Below are 17393 nucleotides of genomic sequence, written 5' to 3' on the forward strand. Positions count from 1 at the left end.
GTTCTTATATATGTATATATTTTAGTTTTTTTTTCATCAAACTTGTTATAACTTCAAATTCAATTACAAATATAGAATAATATTTTGATTTTGAAAACAGAATCGGTTAAACAGCTAAAGTACCTATAATTTTGTCAAATTTCTCAATGCTATAGGAAGACACAATGCTATACAAAAATAAGAATTAACTTGCACACAGTAACATTTACTACTGATACAGTAGTGACTGGGAAATCAGAGTGATGACCTAATAACAGTTATGTTAAATCTCATGCTGTCATGTTTTCTGCAGTGATAAAGATTCACTCTCATGAGCATTTCAGACGCTTAGAAAGTTGAAGTGAAACTTTTCCTTTTTTGCAGATCAGAAAATAATTAAAATGTTCTCACCACTTGTGATTTTACTTCTAATTGCTTAGTTGATTTCTTTATGTAATTATTAGGTTAACAAATAAAACATGTTAATGTCACAGCAAAAGTCATGTTCACTGTCATGACTTTTGTTTTTACAGCGTACCACTAACAATGGGCTTTATACCCAACTCCACTACTTCCTGAACTTAAGGCAGCTCTTTTCTTTCATGTCTTTTTCTACTGGATGAACTGATTAATCCAGGTGTGTCTGACCTTAGTAACCATGGCCAGACACTCCCGGATTAAGCAGTTCATCCAGTAATGAAAGACAGGAAACAAATGAGCTTCCTTAAGTTCAAGAAGTAGTGGAGTTGTGCATAGACCCCATTTCACACACCTATGTAGGCTTTATGGGATGCGCCATTTGAAGGCCAGATTCGAAGGCCGATTACTTCATAGCACAGCGCCGAGGTCTGGTCGGATTCCAGGACTCCGACCAGACCTACAAAGGCGTCCTTCTTTTGGCCTGATTTGAAGGATGGGTCCAGTCCTATCTATCCTTGATTATCCCAGGATTCTTTGCGAGACCAAGCAAGTCAGCTGCTCCGTGATCAGAGGAAAGGGGTACTTGGAGCCGAACAGTGGTGAATATTGGAAGTTCAGTTTTCATGTAATACAAGCATGTGAATAGTTCTGTCTGAAATTGATGAAAGTAGTTGTTTTAAATGGTTATTCAGTCAGCTATGTGGTGGGTAGTTTTATCTGTTACTGTGTAAATGGGTTTGGCTGTAATTTAAGGACAGATTCTAATATATCTGCAGTGTAGTGACTATAAATCTGATATTTTTATTTTTTAAATGCTATTTTGCACAATTAAGTATTTTTTGCTGTTGAACATAAGAGATTTTGGAGATATATTATACATACATTGTTTAGGGCTGCTTAGTAGCGCAGTGGGTAGCACTGCTGCCTTGCAGAAAAAAAGGTCCTGAGTTTGATTTCCAGGCTGGGGTCTTTCTGATTGACTTTTGCTTGTTTTCCTTGTACATGCGTGGGTTCTCTCCAGACATTAATATGTTTTGTTTGATAACCTAATAATTACATAAAGGAATCAACTAAGAAATTAGGAGATAAAAAAAACTTTTTAAGCCTCTGAAATGTTCATGAGAGTGAATCTTTATCAATGCAGAAAACATGACAACATGAGATTTAACAATACTGTTATTAAGTCATCACTCTGATTTCGGTCTCCATATTCTCAAGGACTTCGAAGGATCCAGTCCAGGCAGGCCGTGTTTTTGGAAGACGCGGTCCTTAAATTCCAACGCACCCCTAATCTTATAGACATGCATTATTCAAAGAAAAGTCATGGCCCCAGCAATGTAAAGGGTCCTTTTTCAATTACACTTCCGTTTATATATGGCAAGATAAGAGTATTTTATTTCTGTTTTATATGATATAGTGTCCATATTTTCATTGTGCTAAATTTCTCTCATTTATATATTTATTTTGCCTTTTTATCCAGGACTTCATGGAAGAATACTCTTTAATAGCAATTTAATGGGAACTGTTTTTCAGAACTGTTTTTATTGAGCTTGCTATTATACTGTTTCCCTACTAGCTTGAAACTGTTTGGTTTTCTCTTGTATTAAAAATACAAACATGTGATACGTATTTGTGAATGTCCTGAGGCATTGAAATAAAAAAAGCCACTGTTTACTGATGCTATTCTAAGTTCAGAGTTAGAGAATCATACTATTGTAAATGGATGTAGCCCACTCACCACTGACTGGCATGCATGTTTAGAATTAAAGCTCATTGTTTGTGGACACCAGAGCAAAACCACTTCTTTTTTTATATCAAAAACTATCATCAATGTTAGCTAACTCTGTTTGCACTGGCTTTCAGTTTCTGTAGTAGCTATCTGCACATCATTGTGTAAACAATGATGCGGTTAGGTCTGCAATCAAGCTGCTGTTTTCAGCTATGCTGATGTCAGTATAATTGTACAAATGAGTATGGTAGTGAGTGTGTTTTTGTGAACCAGAATCAAGCCTGATATTTACACTGTGGCAAATATATTATTTTTAATATTTATAATTTTAAACCCAGAACAAAACTTTAGAGGTCTACAGATGTTTTTTATTTCATTAATTGTGTGGTTTAAAAGTGATGATATTCATATTTAAAATAATTTGATCACGTGTTTAAAAATATTGCTTTCAAGATGAATATAATTTTTATACTGCTTTATATCACAGGGCTTTATGTGGAATAGGTGTTACAGTATATATGTGTTTGCTGTGTTTTTGCACCTCTAGTCCATTGTAGAAAAAGCCTTGAAATTGTAAACACTTTTTACAGTTTTAACCTTTAATTGGGGGACACTTATTTACAGGGGAACATGTCCTGTGTTATCAAAGAATATATTGGTGAACTGCTCACTTTGCTAACTCCTTTTTTTTTTTTTATCTGTGGCTCATTGTCACCATACAGGAGAGCAGTAAGATCAGTAAAAAGCACCTTTCAAACATAATGTCAGAGAACCGATGTATCTTTAGATTCCAAGTTTCCATAGAAATAAAGCATGTAAAGCAAGCTTTTTCACTTTACCTTCACAATTATAAACAAGGGTATCTTAGGTGGATCTGGCCTTAAACAAATAAAAAAAGTATTAACTCTTATATTGCCACCATTTAAGTATAATTCAACTGTCATTATGAGTAAGGACAAGAATATTTAACATTTAGTCAGAAAAGTTCAAATGGATAAACGTTATCTCGAATGTATGGCCAAACCAACACAGGAATGGTTCAACACACACAAAGCTTTATTTCTCCCCTGGCAGCCTCAATAATCCAGCAGCAACCCTATGTGGTTAAAATAAAGGCTATAGTTTCATTGAGCTGTGTCAAAACCATAAATCGAAGATGGAATACAGAGTAGAAATGTATGAAATATTTACATACGTACCCATTTAACAAATCACAAAGGGTATTGTTCTCCACACACTCTGGGGGTCTCACACAGTTGGGGGTTCTGGGTAATCAGAGCATCAATTCTCTAAGCTACAACAACCAGAATAATACATGTGTCTGGTCTATTGTCTGTTTGCAGAGGAGTCTTTAACTGAAATTAAAAGCCTGAAGCACAGGCTTCATATCTGACTAAAAGTGAGCTATAATTTCTTTTGTGTTTTCTAAATTATGGAGTTGGTAAAATAAACTTAAATGATGGTTGTACTGCGATCCCTGTGTGCAATAAAATACAGAGATATTTTATTGTCCCACAGTGTGAGAATTCAGGAGTGACAGTCCTGTTTCAGTTTTGTTAACTCAGGAATTATTTTGTGAAGCATCTGGCGCTCGCTGGACAATTCTATTGTAATTACATTGGCAGAATACAAACTTCATACGGGTTTAACAGGCTGAGAATAATGCAAATATTACATATCTACTAGTTGTTTTCTTTTTAGCACTATGCTGCCCCTCAGTGGTAGATAACAGTTCAACTGAGAAGGCTATAAACTAATACGATTACCTGCTTGTGACACTGTTCAGAGGATAAGAAACAGACATTCCAGTTAGTTTGGACCTCCAGAGGTTCATGTTTAGTCTCAGACTCAGATTGAACAAGATTTCACCAAAAATCTTCTTTGACAGAACATGTGTCTTTTTTGTAAGACATATGGTTTTATGTTTTTAGAGAAAAAAAAAAAACAGCACTGAAAGAGAAAAATAAAAGACACTGCAATGACAAGGATAACGTATAGGTACAAGTCAGGTTGCCAGTGTTCATTTTATTATCTTTCACTCATTCTAATTTTTTCTTTCTTGCATGCTACAATTAGTAGGGGCTTTTATTTATTTTATACCTATATGCTCCTGATGGTTCAAATTATAAAGTATTACTACATATTCTAAAACATAAACAAAGATCAAAACACAATTTTCTAGTTCTGTGTCAGAGTACATGACCACAGACAAAAATCAATAAAAATGCTAATGATATTAAAAAAGACGCTTAGAAGCAAATCACCTACAGTATTAATGGGGCTGTGCCATTAATAAGCATGCCTTGAAACTTTCACTAATCTCTATATCAAATATGTTTGATTTTAGATACACCTAAAGTTGCCAAAGCACTCACAAGTATATACACATGCAAAAAAGAGACTCTGGTATAAGTAAAAGTACTGACTGAACTTCTTTATTTTAGTGAAAAGTGTAGGCTCTATTTTTTTTTAAGCACAAATACATAACTAAGCTTTTTCCCAATATTATGCAAAATATCTTTTTTTAAAACTATACTTAAAAATGTTTTATAAACAGAAAAAGGTTAATTGTCTCTTTTTTTCAATGTCTTGGTAAAGACAATGTAAATATACCGACTCTGTCTACTGTTCTTAAATTAAAATGTCCTTTATTATCTGGTATTCACAGCATTAAAATGGGAAAGAACCTGAAACATAATCAACATTTAGTCGGAATATAAAATCTAACAAAGATGGAATGGATGGGGAAGTTCTTTTCTTTCAGATTCAGAACAATATTTTTCAGCCCCCTATACCCATCCATGTTGCCATCATTGTTTTTTATAAACTAACTGGGCTTCAATTGGACAGAGTCTCATAAAGCTCTTGATTTCCCCTCAGTTTTGTTCAAACTGTCACATATTGTTATCAATACGTATAAACCAAAGGAGTAGAAAGTAGATTAAAGATATTTGTATTTCAATTAAGTGAGTAAATGTCCACAGAGAAAAAATACTCTAGACAGACACACTCAGATAGTAAAGATATTAATACCTATAGTTACTTGACACCTCTAGTTACTCCTTTGTGGGATAATTACAGAGGCGTAGCCAGAACATTTTTATAAGGTTGGCCAGGCAATAACCAATATACACTGAGGGGTGGCCGAAATTGGATAGGCACCAGAACCTCAGGGTCAAGCCTAAGATGAGAATAGCTATAATAATTTTCCTACAGCCTTTGCTAGGACAAAACAAAACAAAAAAACGCATATATTTAAACATCTGTGCTGTGTACATAAAAGGTATAGTGGACAAAATACTTTCAGGTTTGAGTTGTGGGGCAAACATCTTTTCCATTATCATTACTTACCTACTTTTTTCAATACGGTAATAATTCTGCTTAAAATTAATATTTACAAGTACTAATATCTACATAAATTGATTATATAATAGGTTTTTATTAAAATAGTTATTTATCTATGATTTCACTGAAGACTCCTAGATAGGGTGACCATATTTTCATTTGGGAAAACCAGGACACCTTGGAGCGGGGGGGGGGGTTGAAAGAACAAATGTCTCATCATCGGGATTTGCTCCGTGATCAGAGTTTAATATAATACAACTCTATGAATAGTTCCGTCTGAAATTAATGAAAATAGTTGTTTTAATGGTTATTGAGTCAGATATGTGGCGGTAATGTTTGATTAATCTAAAGGTTTTCATCTGTTACTGTGTAAATGAGTTTGGCTGTAATTTAAGGACAGATTCTAATAGATCTGCAGAGTGGGAACTATAAATCTGATAGGAGTTTAATTTTTTTATTGTTGTTTTGCACAATATGCTTAACTAAGTATTTTTTGTTGTTGAATATTAGAGATTTTGCAGATATATTTTTATACATACATTGTTTAGATTTACTTATGTATTTCTAACCCTTTTATAGTATAGAATAGAAAAATCCCTTCATTGTCCCACAATGGGAAAATATACAGCAGCAGAAAGATTATTGAAATGAGGACATTAGAAAAATGTATAAGAATAACATAATAGGGAAGAGTTAAAATATAAACAATAAAATACTGTAAAGTGTTTTAACAATATAAAACTGGAGAATTAATAACCAATATGCAGCTATGGACATTTTTACAGTAGTGGATATTTGAAAATAGCAACATCAGAGATGTGCAGAATGACAGCAGCAGGTTATTTAACTGACTAAGGTTTCTATCATTACATTTGATTTTATTTGTTCCTGCTCCCGCTGGTTGGAACCTTTATTCCACTCTGGATTCTTGTGAGTGTAGTCTTTGTTCACTTCACAATAAAAAAGAAATAAATAAACAGTTTTGAAAACTTATGTATTCATTCTTTTCCTGCTTTGTGTGTCAACTTTCACGGTTGCTAAGCAACAGAGCATACGCCGGTAAAACCCGCCGAAGTGTGGACCTGTTCGAATTTACAGACAAAACTCTTCTGGCCTCCTTATTTTCAAGGACTTCGAAGGATCCAGTCGAGGTAGACCGCGTCGTTGGAGGATGCAGCCCAGGTTTTCGAACCGAGCAAGAGCGTCTGATTAAGAACAGGGCTGCCCGCACTGACGCGGCTCAGGGATTACGTCACACGGAGCGTCGTGCGCAGTGAAATCAGGACATTTCCTCACTTTCTAAAAAAAACCCGGGACGCCCGGGACAGGACGTGAAATACGGATATGTCCCGGGAAATACGGACGTTTGGTCACCCTACTCCTAGATGACTTGCAGAGACATAATTTTTTCTTTACCCCATATAACACAAAATCTAGTTCTGAAAAGAGCATGAATTCATCTTTAATGTTAGTATATTGACTTGTATAATGAAGTACAATGTTTTTGTTTGTCAAGAAATTATGAATAAATGAAAAAATTGTTGGTAATATATGAAAAATTAAAGTTAATATTCCACTAGAAAGTATTACTGCTGCCACCATCTGCATTAGAGGGAAAAAATTGTACCACTGGCCACCCCTGGCCCCCCATCTAGCTCCGCCCCTGGATAATTATAGGCTAGGTCGCTACAAAAGCTTGTTCCGTAAACTGAAATAAATATTTTATCTGTTTAATTTGTGAACCTGTTATGTTATTTTCACCTCGCGGATTTTTTTTTAAACGCCTGGCAAATTACTAAGCGCAAAATCAACTTCGTCGCTGAAGCCAATCAAAAGCACGCTGACGTTACAGCTGTGGTGCATTGTGGTACTTGTAGTTCATGGTCGGTCTGAAGTCAGTCAACCACGCTGCCCTCGCCACTGTGGCGGACTACAGAACTCCTGGTCCTGGTCAGAGGCGGTTCGAGTTGACGGCAGCTTTACTCCTCAAACTACGGCGGTTCAAACGTCGTCCTGCCTGTTTATTTGTATTAATTTATATCGGACCCATTGCTTTTCTTAAGTTGACAACCGGAGCGATGCATTCTGAATCGGGAATAGTTCCAGACTTCGAGGTCGGAGAGGACTTCCAGGACGAGCCTAAAACATACTACGAGTTGAAGAGTCAGCCCCTGAAAAACAGGTCAGTTCGCTGTAAGTGTGGACAGTTATTTACAAGACTGCAGACTGCGCTTTTTGAGTTGAGGAGATAATTAGGCTGTGGAGTTGAGTGAGCGCAGATCCTGCAGCTGGCCATGTCCCTGACAGCTCCGCAGGGATGTTGCTGCAGCTGCTCCCAGCGCTGACCCCTGCAGCCGGACTCAGTCCCTATGATTATCCTGCTGGCATGAAGTTATGCAACACTTGGGTGTTGTCTTGTCAGTATCAACTTTAAATATTAGTTCACACTAGAGCAGACAGGTCAGTTTTTTTTTTCTGTGTGAGATGCTGTGTAGCCTTATATAGGCGGATAGATGATACATATTTTAGAAAGCCACTGATAATTCATGGGAAAAGTTGTTTTTCCAATTAATCAATTAATAACATAGTTATGGTGTAAAATGAAGCTAATGCACCTAGGGCTTTTCTTTAGAGGTGGAATGATGGATGTCTTGTAAGGCAATGGGGCTACTGGGAACAGAGGCGTAGCCAGAAAATCTTAATAAGGGCTGCCAGTCAATAACCAATGTACATTGATTGGTGGCTGAAAGGCACCAGAACCTCAGGGTCAATCTACACTGTTCCAACAGGAACGAGCACAACATCCATTATTTCTAAATTAAGACAGACTATACTTTCTGCAACATTTGCTAACAAATATGGATATATTTAAACATCTACTGTATGCTGTGTAAATAAAAGGTATTGTGGACAAAATTCTTTCAGGTCTGAGTTCTGGGTTGAACATATTTTACATTGTCATTACCTACTTTTATCAATAATCATTCTCCAAATATTTGATATTAAAATCTACTAATATCCACATTTTTTAAGTTATTATTAAAGTAGTTATTTATCTATGATTTCACTGAATACTCCTAGATGACTTGCAGAGGCACATCATTTTATCTTTATTGCAAATAATTCAAAATTTTGTTCTGAAAAGTGCATGAATTCTGTACCTATCATCTTTAATGTTTGTATATTGATGATGTGCATAATTAACTACAGTGTTTCTGTTGTCAAGTAGTTTTTAATATATGAAAAATGTAAATGTTTAGTAAGTACTGCCGCTGCCACTGTCTGTATTAGAGGGAAAAATGGTAGGGGGGGCCACAGGGGTAGCCAATGATTGGCTAAGGGTCGCCATGGCCACCCCTGGCCCCCCATTTAGCTCCTTCCCTGCCTGGGATCCAACGCCCTGCAATAAGGCGCATATATAATTTGCATTTATAGGTGTATCTCAGCAAAATCAGGAATTTATCAAGTCATATTTTGTCAACAGTCATTCAAAAGTCAAACATATTTTCTGGGTCACAGAGTTAACTCAAGCAATTTTACTCTCTTAAGTCTGATAATTCTGTTTTCTCAGAAAATACCTACTTTTTTAAAGACGATTAAATGAGTATTTTTTTAAACTGTACTTTTACTATGGCAATGAATTTGTCTCTACCGTGCATCATTTGCCCTTAAAACTTTTTTGGGATGCCTTTTAAAGGAATTGCAAAAGTGTGGCATGTCTTGGATAGTTTTTTTGTGTCTGAGGCTGCATCCATGCAAAGTTCAAATGGCTATCTGCACAGAAAAAAGCTTAGGGATAAAGATGAAACCACCTGAAACTGTTATATGTGTTGTAATATTTATGCCATTGGTGGTGCATCAGGCCAGCCACAGAAGTTAAGAAGGTAGAAGAGGGAAGGGAAAAAGTGGAATTTAAAGAATGAATGTAGAAGAGGTAAAGGAATGGCATCTATGTGGACAATTGCTGGAGGAGTAGGGCGAAACAATTTAGCAAAAATCAAAATTGTGATATTTTAAATATTATTTTGTATGAAAATGCAACTGTGATTTTATTTAGATTTTCCTTTGCACCAACCACAATCATGTAGATGTTTCACTCCAGGGTTTTCATTTTCATGAGTTTGAAAGTATGCTTGTCCAGAACCCATTTTTGTAGGACTTAACTGTTACCTTTGTGTAGAAAATGTCTCACTTTTATGGTGCAATCTATTTCAGAGGCTGCATCCTCCAAGGACCTAGTAGAGCTTTAATATAACCCAAAATGTAAATGGTGTGATTGGTTCCAGTGGAGCATGTTTGATAAGATGCCTATATTTCAAAATATAGTTCAATGGCAAATTGCTTTTTCAAGTTGACAGACTTGACCATCGGACTTTACTCTGCATTCAGTCATTCACCCATTCATGCACATGGTGATGGTGGCAAGCAACATTGTAGCCACAGCTGTATGGGGGCTCACTGACAGGAGAGAGGCTGCCATACACTGGCACCACCAGTCCCTCTGACCACCATCAGTGTCTTGCCCAAGGACAAAACAACATGGAAAGCCAGAGCTCGGGTCGACCCTTCGGCTGAAGGGCGAAGGGTCGCCAATGTTGCATCTGATATAATGAAGATGTGTCTTTTTGTTGCACCTTTACACAGTTTAATAGGCCTACAGTATTTTGAAAACCATTTAACTCTTCTCTGTAGAATTACTGCCTGTAAAATGCTAATCACTCAATCTGACTAAAGACACACTGCTGTCGCACAGTAACAGGGACTTCAGCCACTACAGGAGATCCTTTCAGCCTATAGCCATCCAAATAAATAATGACTCATTAAAGAAACAATTATCATATTAGTTATGATATTTAGTTTCTTTTTGGAATTGATGAAGTAATTTTGAATTGAAATAAATGAATTGCCTAAATCTGCCATTTAAACAAGGACATGCAGTACAATGTCAGCAGCCTTTTAACAACTTTTATCCACTGATCTCAACTGTTTTCATTGGATTGTAACAATTCTAACATATAAATGCCATGTTAATCCTTTCAAGTTATAACTCTTTAATGAGAGGATCACACGATCCTGCTGCTACTAAGGTGGAACGAACAACAGCGGGGTCCAATCCACAGCCTTAGGGTCCACAGATTTGAAAATATAATGGTGCAACCTTTTTTGATGAAATCCTAGTTTTATTTGACCTGTTACTTTGGCTGCTTAAACTGCATGTCATGTATAAGTAACCGGCGCAAGTGTGCAAAAGATTTGAAAGGCTATGCTTTTAAAAAACAGCTTTTTTTTTTTTATTATATTTTTTCCAGATTAATCTCTCAAAACTCACAGTTTTAAAGTGTTTACAAATAATATCTCAGAATGCATGAAAAGTACACTGGTCAAAATGTTTACCAATATAGACATGTTAGGCATCGTTGGAAAGCTTAGATTCTCTACAATTTAACCGCATAGTTAATTTTATGGACGTAGCGAGCACCAAACCACAATTAACACAGATATAGCAGCATGTCAAAATGTACCATGACACAGCAGTCACAACAAACAAGCATGTCTTTATAACTGCTGTTTAAAAAAGACCTAATATTTTCAAGAATTAAAGAAAAAATACTTTGAGTCTTGTTTGAACTGATGCCGCTCAGATGTTTAACTCACCCAATTTTCATGTATATATTCAGAAACTAGAAGGTGTTAGCTTTTAAATAATATATCACACAGGTAATTTGGGCTTACAGTTCCTAAGGTACCTTCTTTTCCATTTGAGCATGCAAAATAGGTGAGAATTTCCCAAAATGAGTGAGGTTCTATTACTAAGGCAAGGCAAACGTAAAGCTTGAGACTTTCAGTTCATGGGTGATAATGAATAACATACATATAAATCAGGCATTGCATGGTTCTACAGTAAGTCTGATAATTCATATTTTATTATTGAAATTAATTGTTTTAGAGAAAATTAGATTATGTATTAATACTGTTGGTCTGTATAAAACATTTTGACTTTTACTCATCGATATACCATGTGAAACATATACTGTCATCCCTTCAATGTTGTGATAATTACTGAAGAAACTGTTTTTTTATTGTAATTTTATTTTCAGCATCAATTGAGTTATCACGGTGATAAATACCAGAGTAGATAATATAAAGAAAATGTAATACAATTTAGAGCTATTATTTTGATCACTTGCACTTCCTCTTTTCTGAAAAACACTACAGAGTATAACTGTTTCTTAATTCAGCCTAATAATGTCTATTATTTTCCTAACCATTTTACTGTCTCTTCAGACTTCAGACTCTTTCACTTTTTCATCTGTCTGCTTTGTTGTAGTATTTAAATTATTATAATGCAAGATATTGCATGAATTCTGTCCCCAGTAGTTGATCATTATCAGAGGGTTTATTTGATGCTTTTTAAAATGTTGTCTTAACAAGCAGTATGTGAGAAAGTGTATACAACCCTGGAAAGCCTCTGTGACGGATTCAGAAAGAGTCAGGAGATAAACAGTCTGAATGAAATCACTGTTCCTTTTCCCGAAATCCACACTGTTAAAAACAGAAAACATGGAAGACTGACATGTTTACTTGACTTGACCTTTACACTATTTCTATGGTGTTGTGTAAAACATCTGACTCTTTGAGTGAAACACTTTTGAGACTTACTATGACTAATCCACTTATTTATCTTGTGTTTTATATAAGCACACCACAGTGTTGAGGTTGTAAACTCTGCCTTTTCAGTGGATCACAAGCTGAAAACTGAATAGATTTTTGGTTTTGCTCTCTGTAGCAGATTTTCACTTCAGCTCCTTGTTTTTTAACTTTCAGAGTGGAAAACATCATCATGGACAGTCCCAACCTTTAACCCAGTTCTGCATTTTTTAAACTAATGCCTTCAATTTCTTGATTAGTGAAATGTCATTACACTGTTCCACACACACACACAGTGGAGTCTGAGCTGTTATTGCAGACAGGGTTTTGGCAGCGGTGAATCCCAGCTGAGCTATCTGCAGCACATTGTTTCAGAATACGTGAAGCTGCCTTAAGCATTGTTCGAATAAAGGTGTCCCACTTCCTCTTCCCATCACATGAATATGACCTAGCAAAATAATAGTCACGATGACTGTGATGTGTTATTGCGCAAGCTAGATAATTTTAGTCTCATCCATCCCTTCTAACAGCTGGCTCAGCTGTTTCTTAAATTAGTGATCCTGAATGTGATAGACTGTCATCTCAGCTTTCGCAGGTCTCTTTGTTTTCTTGCTGTCTTCAGATCAGTTTGACAGAGCATGCATGCTGCTATATGTGTATGACTTTCTGTGCCTATATATAGAAGTGATGAAGGAATTGAACCAGTCTTCTGTGTGGTGTAAATAAACTCTGCAAGTTTAGCACTTTAGAAGTGTTATATCTCAACGTGTTAAAGGGAGATATTTCTTTCTTTTGCACAGCAGCCTCTAGCTGAAAATGAAAGTTCAAAAGCATGGACTCTACTTTTAAAATACATCTTTTCACTTGGGAATTAATTGTTCTATAATTGTACAGATTCTAGGTCATCTATGGGCTTGAAATACTTGATTAGTTTTAAGTAGAAGGGGAAAAAAAACACAGCAAAATCATAAAATATATTAACAATGTGGAGCATATCACAAATTTTGTATTTGCACACTTATTCTAATCCTAATCCTAGCTTTTTAAATGAATTTAAAGAGCTATTTGGGAGTTTTTTTTTAATGATACTGCTGTATGTGGCCATAACAAGAACTGCAGCACTTTTCTGCTTCTAGTTACTCACGCCCGTATTTGACACGGTTTATTTTTACTTTTTCCACCCTACCTGGAGATGCCAGTCACTTCTAAGTATCTAAAAAAATCCTACTTGAATATAAGGCATCGATTATTTGCTAGATTGGACCCATTTGGCATGAACACACCTGACATCACATCCGCAGAACAGTGCGGGAACTTTTGACCCAAAGTAAATTCAGGAAAATATGGCACAAGCTTATAGATGCATATTTTTAGTAAAAACTTACAAAATGTCTCTTTAGATATAATAATATGTAAAGAAATTACATTAATTGAAAAACCAACACCCCCAGCTCATGTCTGTCTTTCTGTGAAACTGTCGGATGTATGAAGCTTACCTTCTGCTACTTTTTCTGACACGAACCCTCCCTGCTTCCCTAAGTGCTAGCTCAATGTGAATACCTTAAATTGTAGCTCCTAGCTCCTGTTCCTATCCAGATGTGGAGAACAGCTGAAGTTCTCCATTATAAGAGCTACAACATGTGAAGGTGTTAATTATTAGCATGTTTCACACAGATCACACGTGAAGAAATAATGTATTTTTGTTCAATTCCATGAGGTGGGCTGTGTCTGAATGTGGGCAACCTTTAGCTCCTTGAAATGACAAGAAACATCAGGAGGTTGCTATGCTAAATGCACAGGTGCTAGGAAACATATTGCTCTCTGGTCGTAGGTTATTTCTTAATGCCAGCACATATTTTGTTAAACTTTGTTTGCACCATGGTTTAAGTGTCCTCTCTCACAAGCATAGAAATAGGTAGCCTGAGGTATTTCCCTAAGCATTGTCTCACAGGCAATTGCCTTGTCCTTAAAGGCCTACATGCAGTGCTGTCAGAGTAGAGTGAAGATCTAAATGCATGGGCAAAAAAAAAAAAAAAAAAAAACTTGAAAAAATTCTGTAGTCCACTTCTATGTATTTGTCAATATAAATCTACCGTTCTACCAAGACCTCACAAGTTTGTGCTGTGGAGAAGTTTATATCCAGGCTACGATTACATATAAACAAAATCTAGTATCTTTTCTATAAACAAAACTATTTGCAGTGCTGGAATTGCTGGCTAATAAATTCCATGTTGTCTTTTCATGCTTTAGTATTTAGCCAGTTTGAGTCTACAGAGTGTAGGCTAAGAAAGAGAAGAAAGAAACATATTTGCACATTATCTAGCAATTAGAAATTAGGAATATTACCCTATAATTTTGTAATCAGAGTATTTTCTAATATTTTCTACCACAAAATGTTTTTGCTATACAGTTGTTTCCCACAAGGAGCATTAGAGCTTTAAATGTTTGTTCCAAAAAAGGGAGACCTGAAGAGTATGAAATGTCCTGAGGTTTGTTTATTTTAATATTTATGATTACCAAATCATTTATTAGATTTTAATGATGATTTGTTAGAAAACCTTATTATTACATTTAGATAAAACTGTAGTTTTAGTACTTTACATTTAAAGATCAAATGTTCATTAAGGTAAGGAAAAGGATGATCAGACACAATTGATATTAAAGCGTTCTGATGGTATTTTAGCTAAACATAATTGATGTGCACAAATAGGGAATATTTGTATTAACTATACATGTAAACAGAGTTTTATGAGGCCTCCAGGAACCTGGGGCCCTAGGCAACTGCCTAGTATTGCCTAATGGTAAATCCCCCCCTGGCTGCAACTGAAGTTAAAATCTGTCTGAGCTACTTGCCCTGCCATCACAGATTGTCCTGTCTCTTAATGTCCTTTTATGGTCAAGATGAGTTTGCATTTTAGCAACAACAAAACGTTTTTTGTTCTTTTTTAAGATTTAGAGTCTGAATAATACTGACTTGTGATCTTTGCCTGCCTCTGATGGAGAGAAAAGGGAACTACAACATGGATTTAGAGCTACTTTCTTTGAAAGCTGAACACATTTTAACTGCACAGAATGTGTCTGTGTTGTTGTTTTTTTTCTTCACCCTCTTATAAGTATGCAGGTTTTTAGCCTGCACTTTAAATGGAAAAAGCAACATAATGAAAAATGCATTTTAAGGCGGTAACTAAAGTTGATTTACACCATTGATGTGTCCTCAGGGTTCTCTATCAATGAGCTGTTTGTTTCTGGCAGTGTCAGCATTGGAGAATTAACCAAGACATCTATTCATCTAGAATTTAACCTTATTAATATTTGCCCTTTCTTCCTTCCAGAACAGTTTAAATGATTGAGCTCTTATTTCCATTTGGAAATATCAGCATCAGCAAAAGAGGAATTGTTTAATATTTGCTGAAGGTGAAGTCAGAAAGGTGGTGTGTATTTTTTTAAATAAAGATTGTGGTTGATCCCTCCTTTTCTTCCTTGATTTAATACAGGGATTTGTTTTATATTACCAAAATATTTTTATGCATTCCCATCAAATTTTTCTTGTAGGAATGGTTTGGATTGGAGTGGGGTTGTGGAGGATATTTGTGCATAATTATTTGCTTATCTGTGTATGCAGGATCAAGCAAAAGCATTTTTTTCTTCATCAAAAATATGCTCTCATTAGGGAAGATAAGCTACCAGCCACCAGGAAGAGAGTCTTTGCATGAAAGAACAGATAAGAGATCATTTGAGGCATCTAAAAACATCTCGGTCAAATATTTCCTGGCACTTTGATAATATAAAAAGTTCTGTGGTCTATATGTTTGTTGTATGCCATTTAAAATATGGAGAAATCCAGTAAGTATCATTCCATTACAAGCTTTATCATTCATAAATCTAATCATTTCATAAATAACTGCAGATTATTTTGGGGAGATGAATTTGAAGCAGACCAACAGAAATATTCACAGAATAGTCCTTAATTCAGGACAGAAAAAAGTTATTTAGTTGAGAGAATATTTGAACAAGTAACAATAAATATATATATAATAAATCTTTAACATGAATTTTGAGACAATGATTTTGAATTGTTTAAAGAAAATGGACTCTGAGACGGTTGACTCCTGATATAGATTTTTCAGGTTTTTCCAAAGTCAGATCCCTCTTATTGTCACCTACTTCAGATACAGATACAGTGTAACTGCAGTTTAATCCACTTTACACCCAAATTACTGCTTCATATTAACATCAAAAGCTTTTCTTGTTATGAATATTGTATTATTTTCAGTTTCTGTCTGATAATTTACTTCAGTGGCATAAACCTTTTCCTTCTGACTATTAAATTATCTTTTTTGCTTGAAGTACAAACAAAGGTGACAGATAGGGAAGATATTTCAGTAATTCCAGGTTAAACTTCTGGAGATTTAACTGCAAATCTGATCAACTCTTAGATTATGTTATAAATCTATAGTTTCATTTATTTTGGACAAATTGTGACTAAGATTACAACTTTTTCCATGTGATTTCATTTTTTTGTTACATTTTCTATTAATACCTTTGATTATTATGCCTAATTTTCTTGTCTGTAATTATTGTCTCTGAGTGTTCAGGGCTTTTTGTCTTTTTTTTAAAGAAGTTGAACAGTTGTACTGCTATGAGGAGCATGCATCAAATCCAAGTTTTATTTATGGATGTAAGTTAGGTGGTTAGCTGGATAGGAAAATCATCTGGTTCAAAGGAGAGAAGGAAAATTAATTTTATTTGAGAAGTGTTATTTCTTGGCAGCCTTCTAATTTGAGATCTCACCATTTAGTTCCCTCACACTGTTCTCAAGCAGTATTCTTTTTAAAGCTTCATATTTTTAATCTGTTGTATAACCTCACTACCCTATATTATATTACCCTTTGTAGCCATTAAGAAACCTAAAACTACATGGGAAATAGAAGTAGAAGACACTGAAAAAAAACTTTCCTGTTTTGCGATAAGTAATTTTTTTTTAAATCTGGATATATTTAGACTAATTCTAGAAAGCATACTCTGGAACGTTGCTTTCCGGCCCTGTCAGTTTACATAGACGACACTATTCTTATTTTTTATTTATGCATTTGTACCTACAAGCAGAGATCATAGTGTCTTTTTGCCTCAGGAAAACAACCTTAAAAAAAGAGCAGTCTAGTGAATTGAATAGCAAACTTCCCGCTAATAATAGTTGTGGTGCAACATTTTACTTAAATGCTGAAACTAAGCTGATGTTGACCCTTAAGCGGAGCATTTTACATGCTTCGTA

General features: G+C 35.3%; 1 protein-coding gene across 4 annotated transcripts in view; it reads left to right on the top strand.

Annotated features, from left to right (window-relative positions):
• Positions 1 to 7346: 7346 nt before the first annotated feature.
• LOC119782008 (microphthalmia-associated transcription factor-like) overlaps positions 7347 to 17393 on the top strand; it is a 43393-nt gene continuing 33346 nt past the window's right edge. For all 4 annotated transcript variants that reach the window (XM_038282711.1, XM_038282712.1, XM_038282713.1 and 1 more), the window contains exon 1: positions 7347 to 7655. In XM_038282711.1, the coding sequence (XP_038138639.1) occupies positions 7354 to 7655 (302 nt within the window). In that variant the 5' untranslated portion in view covers positions 7347 to 7353. The remainder of the gene's footprint in view (positions 7656 to 17393) is intronic.

Source organism: Cyprinodon tularosa, unplaced genomic scaffold (assembly GCF_016077235.1).
Source record: "Cyprinodon tularosa strain WSP-4 unplaced genomic scaffold, ASM1607723v1 ctg187, whole genome shotgun sequence".
Lineage (NCBI taxonomy): Eukaryota > Metazoa > Chordata > Actinopteri > Cyprinodontiformes > Cyprinodontidae > Cyprinodon > Cyprinodon tularosa.